The sequence below is a fragment of the Populus euphratica genome, unplaced genomic scaffold, assembly GCF_000495115.2.
Source record: "Populus euphratica unplaced genomic scaffold, PopEup_1.0 scaffold584.1, whole genome shotgun sequence".
Lineage (NCBI taxonomy): Eukaryota > Viridiplantae > Streptophyta > Magnoliopsida > Malpighiales > Salicaceae > Populus > Populus euphratica.
This window is the reverse complement of record NW_011500457.1, coordinates 33,155-46,096: the sequence shown is the minus strand read 5'-3', so window position 1 is coordinate 46,096 and position 12,942 is coordinate 33,155. Positions and strand designations below refer to the sequence as shown.

At 35.9% G+C, this 12,942-nt stretch overlaps 2 protein-coding genes across 8 annotated transcripts; one reads left to right on the top strand and one right to left on the bottom strand.

Annotated features, from left to right (window-relative positions):
* Nucleotides 1-344: 344 nt before the first annotated feature.
* Nucleotides 345-1,952, top strand: LOC105114797 (Duplicated homeodomain-like superfamily protein). Its single transcript, XM_011011483.1, has 2 exons — nt 345-888; nt 1,244-1,952. Exons 1-2 carry the CDS (start codon nt 476-478, stop codon nt 1,668-1,670), a joined length of 840 nt encoding a protein of 279 aa, XP_011009785.1. The 5' UTR covers nt 345-475; the 3' UTR covers nt 1,671-1,952.
* A 470-nt stretch (nt 1,953-2,422) lies between these two features.
* Nucleotides 2,423-12,545, bottom strand: HDA15 (histone deacetylase 15). 7 transcript variants are annotated; one of them, XM_011011485.1, is made up of 18 exons: nt 12,478-12,545; nt 11,582-11,838; nt 11,283-11,459; nt 11,044-11,158; nt 10,235-10,311; nt 8,632-8,707; nt 8,287-8,351; nt 8,103-8,158; nt 7,388-7,511; nt 7,166-7,291; nt 6,969-7,019; nt 6,449-6,517; nt 4,442-4,550; nt 3,678-3,757; nt 3,413-3,495; nt 3,281-3,326; nt 2,828-2,993; nt 2,423-2,675 (listed from the first exon to the last, which is right to left on the bottom strand). In XM_011011485.1, the coding sequence occupies exons 2-18, from the start codon at nt 11,807-11,809 to the stop codon at nt 2,542-2,544; spliced, it is 1,782 nt and encodes a 593-aa protein (XP_011009787.1). In that variant the 5' UTR covers nt 11,810-11,838; nt 12,478-12,545; the 3' UTR covers nt 2,423-2,541. The 7 variants fall into 7 exon arrangements, with proteins under 7 accessions (XP_011009787.1, XP_011009789.1, XP_011009786.1 ...); XM_011011487.1 differs by having other exon boundaries at nt 11,582-11,840; nt 12,472-12,511; XM_011011484.1 differs by having other exon boundaries at nt 12,418-12,507.
* Between the last annotated feature and the right edge of the window lie 397 nt (nt 12,546-12,942).

The window sequence follows — 12,942 nt, the reverse complement described above, 5'->3', positions numbered from 1 at the left end:
AAGAGCTAGCAAGGCCATGGACTCAATGGCAAATCATAATGGAGCGTGGGTCGGAATCATAGTTTTAAGAGTGTGGCTAAAATTACATGCAATTGGAGAGTTGGAATCTCTTAGGGACCTCTCCCTCTCAATTTGAACTCTTCCATGATTGAGAATGTGGCCCTTTGCAAGGAAAAAAGTGAAGCGTGATGACCCAAGGGAGAGATTTTTCTATATTCTCCTCCAAGTACGATACAAATATGACAAACTTGCCCTTAGAATGTATACAAAGGAGTCCTCATCAAATTGATAGTTGGACACCCCACCAATTATCCTTCACACCAATGTTTCTCCTCCTTATCCTACGCACCCTTTCTTTTCCCAGCAGAACCCCATAACTAGAGGGGGGGGGGGGTCATAATGCATCCGTTGACATACTTTTTATAACCATATCATACCATATATTGACCTGAAAGAATTGTGGAGCAAACACGCTATGGCAAGCGTAGGTACTTGGACGAGAGATGAAGAGAAAACTTTTGAGAACGCAATAGCGATGCATTGGATTGATGAGGATTCAAATGAGCAATGGGAAAAGATTGCTTCAATGGTGCCTAGTAAAAGTCTTGAAGAGTTGAAACTACACTACAAAATACTAGTAGAAGATGTTTGTGCTATAGAGGCAGGAAACGTACCAATACCAAATTATGAAGGAGAGGAAGCCGCATCTTCAACCAAGGATCTTCATGGGCTTTCTGGGACGATGACTACCGTTAAGAAATTGAATTGTGGTTATGGAAGTGGGTTTGTGGGGTTAGGTCATGAGTCATCCGGACATGGAAGCAAAGGAGCATCAAGATCAGAACAAGAAAGAAAGAAAGGCATTCCATGGACAGAAGAAGAGCATAGGTAAGTCCATTTCTATGTACTTTCTCTTCGGATTATATTTAAACTCTCCTACTCCATTTCTATGTACTTTCTCTTCGGATTATATTTAAACTCTCCTGCATGTTATGGTAATTACCAGTATAAACGAACAAGGTTGATTAGTTTAATGTAGCAGACAGCGACTGCTTTTGGTGTAGCTGTTCATAGGTTGGCTGCAAACTTTAAATGGAACTAGAATCTTGTGTTTCTTCGCAAACCTAGAGTTAATTTTGTACAAGGTTCTTTTTTTCTTTTTCTTTTTCTTTTTCTTTTCTTTTTTTTGAATAATTAGTTCGGCACTGGCCTCATCTCTCTCCCTCATTTCCTTTCCCTTCAGGTTATTTCTACTTGGTCTTGACAAGTTCGGCAAAGGAGATTGGAGAAGCATATCAAGAAACTTTGTCATATCAAGAACACCAACGCAAGTGGCAAGCCATGCTCAAAAATACTTCATCCGATTGAACTCAATGAATAGAGATAGGAGGAGGTCTAGCATCCATGATATTACAAGTTTGAACAATGGAGATGTGTCTTCTCATCAAGCACCAATTACTGGTCAACAAGTGAACACAAGCCCTGCTGGTTCCGCTCCTGCTATGGGACCTCCGGTAAAGCATAGGACACAAGCCCATATGCCTGGTTTAGCCATGTATGGCCCGCCGCTTGGACACCCGGTTGCCCATCCTCCAGTTCACATGGCATCGGCTGTTGGAACTCCGGTCATGCTTCCCCCACCTGTACACCATCCCCACCCTCCCACGTAGTTCCTGTGCTTACCCAAACGCACCACCAAAAACAATATCAATAAGGATCTCTCACTTCCTCCAAATTTCACCAGAAGACTGAAGGATTTTGAACGAAGGAGGGGTGTAGTAAGAGGACTTTTTTTTCCTCCTAGCTGGGTACTGAAAATGAAGATTCATTCATCAAGAACATGATCAACAAGATGTAAGGTATCAGGGACTCAGCATTTTTTATCATTGAAATTTTGTATTCTATGCTAATCATAGCTGCTTAATTTATCAAACATCTCAACAAGATCAGTGGTGATTCCTCTGATACTCGGTATTTCTTTTGCCAAGTATCTCCCTGCTGCCTCTAGAAAAATTACAAAATAATGAGAAATCCATCTGAAAAACCGAGAAGGATTCTGAAGCACAATTGACTGGTTGACCAACTTCAACAAGAGAGAAACAAGCCATTTTTAGAGTAATTTCCAACGATCTCCGTTTAACAGATAATTTTGCACTTGAATATGCGAGCCACTAAACCCTATAATACGTTCATTAGTTGTCGTTTTATCTTTTTTCAATTAATTTTCATTTCCATACCCACCGGATTTTGAAAATAGCTATGCAAATTTCTATTTAATGAAATTGCTATTTCATGACCCAATTTATTATTATTATTTTATTTTATTTTTTGAAAAAGAGCTTCATATAAAAACTGGGGGCTTCAGCACATTTTGATCATTTATCAACAAAAAGAGAAACAAATGACGGGGGCAAAAGGAGCAGAAACGAAACTCACTTTTCAGAGGCTTTAGAGCAACGCAGCAAGCACAAATCACTACCACTAAGGGGTAGCAGTCATAAAGAACTAGAAGTTGCTGATATACAAAATTTCAGACTACCACTACGATGAATGATGAGAAGGTTTCCCCTTTGATTTTACATGAAGACGCCTAAGGATATGATACAACATCCTCTTTCTTCCCCATTTCCACCATATGGGTGGTTCAGTCCTCTGCCGCTTTTTTATTTGTTTTCCTGCAGGTATTGAGAGTAGTGAAAACACAAACGGAAAATCTCTAAACATCTATCCGAGTTAAAATTTGACTACAAAGTAGAGTGAAGGGCATTGTAGATCTGAACCATCAAAAATTGAATAAATTGAAAGATAGCAAGCAGGAATTTCTCACTTGTATTACAGTATGCTCCCCATTGGGATTGCAATTTTGCATAGCTAGATCCAAGAGATGGCCAGAAGTTCATTTGAATCTTCATGACTTCCAGAACAGTTTGAAGACCAGCTCTGGAAGGTGCAATGTTTCCCAATTCAGATCCAGGACCTTCACCCAGCAATACCTTCTCAACAAAAACCCAGTCAGTTAAGTAACTAGATTTTAGACAACAAAGGTCAGTTTGAAGACCCTAGAGTCAGATCATTTTAGGACGTTAGCAGGTACCACATGGACTTTGCTGCCATGGTAGCACCACCCCTAGATCTTTTTTAACAATTTCAATCATGTAACTTCTTCATGGTACATGCTGAGTTATGGAAAGTAAATTTCGATTCCTACATGTCTACCATCCAAATTTAAATATTTTTATCTATGACGAGTTTATATGATTTCAGGTATTTGAATATTCACCTTGATCACTGAGGTGGCAGAAGATGATATTGAACGTAGATTGTATCTGCAACAGATGAAATTATTTTCATGTGAACTCAGTTGACATGAGATAATTATAATAAAGTTAAAAGAGTCAACTAGTAAACAAACCCGCCCTCTAGAATAACAAGCAACTTTCCACCAGAAAGTGTATACAGCATATCTGTCATTTGTGAATAGCCAGCAGGAGTTACCTACAAAAACATCATTTGGATGGACAGAGCTCCTTCAGTTCTTTGCAAGAAATTAATGCATCATTAGACTATTTTACAACACGATGAAAATTACCAAATAGCTCACTAGAAATAGTATATCTTGTGAAATGAGAAGACAAGAAACAATTGCAAACAGTTCAGTCAAAAAGCAAAATCCTTACATCACAGCATCCCAGAGGATCCCCCCTTGCAGCATCAAATCCAGCTGATATGATGATGAAATCTGGAGCAAACTCAGTGGCTGCAATCATGTGATTCAAGCATCATCGAATGTTTTGGGCATGAAAGACATGCACTTGTTATGAGAAACAAAACAACTGCAAACCATACAAAACTGGAACAAAGACAAGATGCTAAACATTCCATGGAAAGATATAACAAAGCTTCATTCACAAACACATAACAAATATTTAACTGTAGCTTCTTACATAGGCAACAAGAAATATTAATAAGCATTAAAAAATCACCTCAGCAAAGACCAACACGACAAAACAACACAACACTAGAAATTAATACACAAACAGCACAATAGCACATGGTTTTAGAAGAAGCATTTACGACCTCAAGTTTTCCTTACCAATCTAGCTACGTTATGCCAGAAAGCTGTCCATAATATATCTTCATCACCCAAAGGCTAAATTACATAATAGAGTACTCATCATAGCCAGACAATTGATGCACTCTCTTTTAAATATTTTTAAAATAAAAAAGAGCACAAGCAAATTAACCCACTTCCACATAGAAGCAGATTTCAACATTTAGCATGCAAAATTCATTAATATTTTACAAAACAAGCAGTCTTTCCCAAACCTGGTTCCTCCAAGGAAAAACTAGAACTATATACATAATTGCCAAAGCACAGACTGCAGACAATCCCTTGCTAAATTTAATTCACATTTATGAAATAGCAACAGAAGAGATCAACCTATAGGTAGCACAAGGTTTTGAAAAGCAAAAATATAATCATTATCACCAACTCCACCACGACTCCAGGGAATATTTACACAGGATCCTTCTGCACCATTTCTACCAACCTGCAAAAACATCCATGAACATTTATCACACTCGAAGTAAGATGCCAAAAATTAATAGAGCATATATATGAATATATATAGGTCAATGATAAATACACAGCATGTAAAACCAAATTAACCAGAAGTGAAAAATACTAGTAGGATAAAATGTATCATCCTAAAAGTGTCCCAATTTTAGATGCAGCTTTGCAGATACACAGAGCTTGCACATTAGGATGTTCTAATATTACTTTGCATAAAAGTTTTCCCTTCTCTTTTCATTACATTTTTTTGCAGTCAATCTTAGCCATTTCCTTTTCATTTTTTCATCATATATATATATATAGAGAGAGAGAGAGAGGAAAGGGTAATGAAGACAATGTACTAGGCCTCATGGAAGCTCCACATCTTGCAGCTCTCCTTGAGGCCTTAGTAGCCTCATTTAGAGCCTCGTGTACAAGGTGACCTTGGTAAGGATATGGCAAAGCACCATTGATGACAATCTCACTAACTGGCAGGAAACTACTCATTTTTATCCACTTCATATGTCCAAAGTTAAAATCTCAGGGTCCAACACATTTCATACCGGTACCATATCTTAACATGGGTAATCCATCAAAGTGACAAGCTCCAAACAACAACAAATAGTAAAGATGGATACAGTGGTCTGTTTCAAAAGGAAAAATAAATGATGCAAACAGGCACACTGCAAAAAATTACATAATTTAACACAATAAAGTCCTCCTAGAAACTGAATACCGGAGAAATCACAATTAACCTGCTCTATTACTAACACAACCAAGATTTGCTGTGTATTAACCCAAACCAAAATGTTGAATGTTAGTGCCAACCTTCCTGTCCCACGAAATATTCTGAGACCATGATGGGAATAAAATGAACAGAGGTACAGGCCTGGTATCTAATTTCCTGAGTTTCAAATGCTAATAGCAATCCTTTTACATACCCATATTCTTCCAGCTCCAAAGTAGTTTAAGCTTTGGCTTCAGAAATATCTAACATAACAATATCTGGTGAAAAGATCAATTTAAAAACCTCTTCTAATGAAACTCAGTGAATTTTCTTCTACACTTGACCACCTGTACTGTTCAAACCTATTACTTCCTATAAACTAGACAATATGCATCATCTTTAAATAATTTCCTCAAGCAATAGCATATCATTCAGAGCTCAAAAATAATAATTCACCTCAAGGAAAAAGAGAAAAAGCATGCGCGTTACTGTTACAAACACTAACATAAATTGTATCTAACTGCACAAATCAAATACACACTATATCTTCCCTCTCAATCTTAATGGCTAAACATCCTCAGTGTGAATTATAACACATCATCAACAAAGCTATCATTTTAGGAAATGAATTATTGAACTCTCAACTAAGGATAGGTCCAACAACAATAAGAACAACTATTCTCAAAAACAGAAACGAAAACAAAGACAAACAAAAAACAAAAAAAAAGAAGAAGAAACCAAATCACAGTGATAATAAAAGCAATAGTACTAAAAAATAACAACTGAATAACAATATCCAGTAGCAATGGATATTCTTTAATTCATTGGAGATGACGTATGAAATATTTCAATAAAAGCAAGTCTCCATTATCAGTTCATGAAAACTTCTCATTGCAAAGCTCAATAAACAAAGTTGCATTGCCCTACACATTCAATCAGTGAATGCGTCCAGCTCAATGAATTCAGTTTCTTAGATCATAGAGCCATTCCCTTCAAATGAACTTGTTGTAGGGTATAGCAGGGAAAAAGACAGGCAAGTTTCAATTCTTGGATATACAGAGGTAGTAAGAGAATGGTTTATGTGTTCCTCTATAGATTCCTTTTAGTTAAATGAGGAGCCTTAATCCTCCTTTTAAGAAGTAAAGTAAATGGTGTGATGAGTCAAATACCTCATTAGCAGAGCCAGTGCCAGGATAGAACTTTCCCCCCTCATGTCTATGCAAAGATATGTATAAAACCTATAGATATATGCAAAGTCAATCAACAAAAGCACTTAACACAAAAACAAAAGTACAAAAAAAAAAAACCATTAAATGCAGGAGAGAAGATATCCAGAGCATGCTTAGAATGCTTAAATTGTGCTTTATAACAGACTGCTCTGCATTACTTAAGGAAATCTCTTTAATACTTCAAAATTCTCTATACTAGGTGTTTCCATTGCCTAATTCTAAAACATTGCCAAAACTACAATTCTAGGCACTAGAACTAGAGTTGCCTCATTTTACTCCATTTCAAAAACAAATTGATGGGGTTGATAAAAAGACAACAGGAAAACAAATTGCAAATCAGCTTCTAACACTATATAGTGCGTAGCTCATTCATTAGGATAGGTATAGAAATTTGTACTTTCAGTTTTGAGAAAAGGAACATTAGTATTATTTGGATTAGAAAACATATTGTACAGCTCACCGATTTGTTCTGATCAAATATTTCTTGTGTGCCATTTCCATGATGGACATCCTGCAAGAACCATAGTAGAAATATAAAAAATGAAAAAAAAATCAGCTTACTGATCAAAAGCAAAGAACAAAGACTGGCAACAAAAAGCATCAAAAGCTGTCAGCAAAAAAAAAAAGAGTATCAAGTGCAGCCAACAAGGACATTACCCAATCAACTATAAGCACCTTCTTGGCACCAGCAGCCTGAGCAGCTAATGCAGCAACTGCAGCATTATTATGAAGACAGAATCCCATTGCCTCTCTTACACCAGCATGATGACCAGGAGGCCGAACCTAATTGATATTAAATATCATTAAGAACATAATATAGACAGTTCCTCCACCCCTTGACAATACCAACAAAATTACATGACATGCAATCAGACATACCATAGCAAAACCATTTTTCACCCTTCCTGAGAAAATTGTTGAAGCAAGATCAGCACACAATCCTGCTGCAAGCCTAGCAGCACATGCTGAATGCTCATTAGCATACGTGTCAGGAGTGAAATAACTGCCACAAACCAAACAATTAATCATATAACCAGTCTCATCATAGGACCAACAAGTTCAATGAAAATGGTGACTCTAACAACATACCAATCAAGGAATGTGAAAGTGTGATCCAAGAGGGTAAATTATTAAACAAAAACACCTTTCTGATGACATTTAGACAGAAAACTTAGGCAAGAGAGGGGAAGCAGAAAAAGAAAGGGAAGAAGAAGAGAAAGGGAAACAAAAACAAAATATCAAAAAAGCTCAAACCTTTTAAGGGTAAAATCAGAAATAATCCATAAACCAGAGGGCAAACAAGCGTGAACAAAAATATAGGCCCAGGACAGGTATGAAATTATTCATACAAATGATTGACACATCCCAACACCTTAAAGATCAAATTACCCTCCAAATAAACCATGTAAAAGGCCATTTAAACCCCCATCAACAAACCAGAATTTGACACCCCATAGCTTACAATTCCTTGCACACATCCAATCAGCGATGTCTTTACAGCATTACAGGAGACCCCAATAGTGAGAAATTAGGACAGCATTGCAAGGGCACACAAGAGTGCAGAAACACATGCACCTGTACAGCACAGACATACCTGGACAAAATATGGCTTGTGAGTTCTACATCTTGAATGTGTTCCAACGAATGCACCTAGAATATCAAATGACCTCATCAAAGACATTACCATTGTTTTCATGATTACCCAACACATTTCAGATAATAAACCTATTAGACAAACACATGGATATCATTAGCACTCGATAATGCTTATCACTCACCATTTGAAGTTCTTCTCGGGTAATCTCTCTTGCAGAAATTGGATAGCATCTTCCAGGAAATAACCCTGCATACATTAGTGATTGTTGTCAAGTTGCTAATAGATAATAAAGGGAATGCCAAAACTATTAGACAATCCATCGATTATACCATAAAAGTTCAGTGATTATATGAAACAAAGGAAGACAAAAAGGAACTAATATTTCATTACTTAGGACTTTTATTGTGTATGATTATTTAGAATTATTTAGGAATTCTAGTACTCATTATCTAGCAGTTAAAATAGGAATTTAGCTTATTTTAGTTTTACTATCCAAGCTATTTATAAGAGGGAAAAACTTATGTACCAGCAGTTGCAAGGCTAGCAGCAATAGCTCGAAGGCGATCAGATCGTTCTGGGTGGGGATGTGACTTCATTTGGACCTGCTTGGACATAGCAATCACCAAGAATAATTAACTAAATTAAGTTATCAGGAAGAAAAGAAATTCCCATCAAGTACCCTTGCAATATCACAGACAGTTAAATGACATGACCATCCATGAAAAAATTACAATGCATCAAATTCAAATTCAAAATCTATGTTTTAAACTGTGAAATTACATACTATTCATAAATTATTTTTGATGTTATATGGCTGGTTCACAATGTCACAGCCTTTGGCAAGGGCAGCAATCCAACCAGAAATCGCTAGATTTCCATCACTCCCTCAGTGAGAAACAATTTCCATGTCTCTACCATTTACATCTTGCTGAATTGTCCTATTAGCCAATATATGTTTCAAAGTAATCCACAAATCCATGCCTTAAATCATGCCTCAATGCTTGCAATTGCAGACAAGGATGGCGATTCTTTTTCCCAAGTTTACTCTTGCCAATGGAATCAAATTGAAAATGCAGTTTTAATCATCACCAGTAATAAGAGAATTGAGGTCAAGCATTGAGTATTGGTGGAAAGGAGCAGCAGCAAGTATACATGGAATTTCATCCCAAAAACTGTGTATGCATATAATTTTGAGTTCACATAGGTCTAAATGCATGCAAACTCCTTTACTTTATGATGCCATCAATCAGAGAATTTTAAAGATCTAGTTATTGAACTGTTTTCGAATATTTTGATAATTTCTATAAAACTAGTCTACTTAAGAATTTTTCATATTTAGAAATCTAAGCTTATTTAGGAGCTCTATTATTAAGCTTATTTAGGAACTAAAAATTATTAATCAGGTGCTTTCTATTAGCTTTGGTTTCCTTTCCTTATTTGATTTTATATTTCCTTCTTAATTTAGGACTATTAGTGATGTTGGTGCCTATAAAAGGAGCACCTTATTCTATGTAACCATAGGACTTCAAATGATGGAGCTATGAGCGCTTTTGTTTAGTTTACAGCTGCAGCCTTGTGTTCAATTTTCCCCTCCTCTTTCCTAAAAGCACTCTTTTCTTCTTCCTTTCTTCCATTTCTTTCATGCTACAGTCGGGTTACTATTCACAGGAACAGTGACCATAACAAATCCTCCTAAAAATACACATCCTTAACCAATCCCAATTCCACATGCAAAAACCCCTAACCCTAATTCCCACCTAAAATCCCTAATTCTCCAAACCTAGCTCACCACAAACTGTTTGTGAGGAATTAATCCAATGTTTTCTTACATCACTTCAGAAAAGCATACCTTTGCTCCAGTCCTTTCAACTACTCAAATGGCACCATTTTTTAAAGTTCCCATGTAATAATACCTTTGAGAACAAACCATTTAGGGACACGCCATAATCAACAGAGGGAGAAACATGGAGTGGAATAACTAAATCAATTACAGAAGAGATAATATGGCAAACACAATGGAGTTGACAATAAAAAATATTGGCATGGGTATCACTTGGAAACTACCCCCTAACAACCCCCTTTTCCCATACAACTAGGAAGTGAAGAGGGAAATAATAAAGGCACCATACCTCTGAGTGTAGCAACATCCTCTCATCAAAACCAATTGCTGTCGAACTGTTGGAGGCTGAAAGTTGTGAGTGCATCTCTGCATTGATAAGGGTAAACATTATGGTAATAGTCACAGATTAACACCAGACAATAAACCCCTCACATAAAAGTTGATATATTAGGCTATTAAATGGAGAACCTTTAAAGGTGAGGATAAAGTCACCAAATTGAAACTTAATGAGCCACTTGATGTTTTCATCATTCTAAAGTTAACAGATATTTTCTGTTCCTTTAGATCCCCTGAAACTATAGAGAAGTCTGTCCAATATGTATAGTTAATTAGCTGCTACACATTAGGAGATGCAGACCAATCTGTGCAGTTAACAAGCATAAATACTAACAAAGACCACTAACCAGGAAAATAGATATGAATTATGATAAATCAAATGCATAAATGATTAAAAAAACAAAACAAAGGAACAACAGACAACAACTTGTCAATTATGACCAACAGTTTACTCGAAGCCTTAACAGATGTTCAGAATCATTCATTCATACTCCAGAAACTAGAGAGAAGTCTATCCAACATTTATAGTTACCTAATAATATGAAATATTATAACACATATAACTTCAACAAATTATCTTCTTCCTATAAACTTCAATCATTTGTCAAGTTTCTACTACTTACCACTATATTCAGTGTTGGTTACCAAATGAAATTTAATCATCGTTCATGATTGAAAGAAGAAAATGATTGGGGGGGGTGGCGATAAGAAAATATTTGTAGTAGTAATAGTTAGCTATGAAAAACAGATACATGTAATCACCTTTGTTTTTTCCTTTCATTTCTGACTCAACCTCACTGCAACCTGCGTCTTGTGATAAAGGAGATGCAAAGCACCCCAGCCTCAAAATACCAGAATCTTTATGTTCACCACATAACTGCATAGAATTGATTGTGCAAGTCATTCACACACATACCATATCACATAAATATGTGGAGGCAGATATTGATTCAAGTGTCAGCAATGCATAATACACCACCAAAAGATGACATGAAACATACATCACAGATGACACCATCACCAAGATTAACCATAGTGCAGTTGACGCAAAACCACTTTATAAGCTCTACATGCTTTTGCACAGGCTCCCAGTCACTGTCGTCTTCATCGTCTTCATCAAAGTAATCTCCATTGTCATGAATGTCTTGAAATGTCAAGTCTCCCTGCCTAGCCTTTTTCTTCAAAAGAAAAAACAAATCACATTACTACATTTCAAGTTGACATGTTATTAAAGCTAAAATAGCCATCTCATGCACTAATAAATCCCCAATATGTTAAGCCATTAATGGGTTCAGCTTACACATACAAAAACAGGTTCTATGTCACCGTCTAAGTTGCCATCTACATCTCCCGTATTCATTGTTAAATCATAATCTTCACCACTTGAACTAGTTCCAGCTCGATTAGAACCCAAGTTTTCATGTTTGCCATTCATACCATTACTGGAAAGACCATGCCTCTCTTTGTGAACACTCTTCTGAGCTTCCCCATTTGCTAAACGACCTGTTTTAATTGTTTCAGAACCCATATTGCCTCCAAAATTCGAATATATATTTTCTGCATTTTCATCAAAATCAAATTCACAAAGCTAATAGCAAAAACACGTCGACTAAGCATCAAAATGTAAAGTGATAAACTGCAACATGAAAAGGCAACAAGGACTAATTTATATAAACATTTCAGCAACATTACGAAATAAAATAACAATAACTGGTCTCATTTCTTTCCAAATAATTCTAAAATTAAAGAGTAAGATAACCACACACAAAAAAATCACCATCATCATCATCTTCAAGCTATAAAAGGCCACTGTTCATATGATATGGTTACAGAGGAATGGAAAAAGAGAATTCAAAAAACAAAAACTTTTATTTATTACTGGGTGTACAAGCTCTAAAATCACGAAAAATACAAATCTAAACTTCGAACCTAGAACCTCACAATGGAAGCTTGTCAGATTCTCACCGGTTAAGAATGCGAAAATCGAGAGAGAGAGAGAGAGATTGAAATCATTAATGGAGGGGAAAGAAAACCCTAAAAGAATGCAATACTTCCTTAGGGCTAACAATTTAAAGAAGAACTAGTAGTAATAGTAGAAGAAGAAGAAGAAGGTGTAGATTTAATTAGTTGATTTACCTGAAACTGCAAAAACAACAAAATGAAGAAAGCGAAATCGATTTTGACTTTCACTATTACCTTACTAGTGCTGTTGTTTTTGCTTTGGGAATCACGATCTACCCTTTCTCGTTTCAATTTCAAGTTTCGTCTTTGCAAGAGGGTCACCCCATTCGGGTCGGGTCAACTCCATTCGGGTCGGGTCAACTCCATTCGGGCTTATACTTAATTTTTCTCGTGGCCCGTTCGGCTTGATAATATTTTAATTTGACTATAATTTAATCCTTTAATTTATCACAACAGATTAATTAATCATTATAATTAATTAATTTTTTAACTATACTGACAATCCTTTATTTATTTATATTTCAATCCAAACAATGCTTTCTTTTTTCTTCGATCTTTTCTATTAACAAAAAGTAAATTGTAAACTTTGTTTTGGTTAGCATTTTATTTTTCTTATTGAAATGAAAAATTACAGCTTCGAAATATTTTATTATTTTGCTCTATGATCTATAATATGTATTTATAATTTAACATACATTA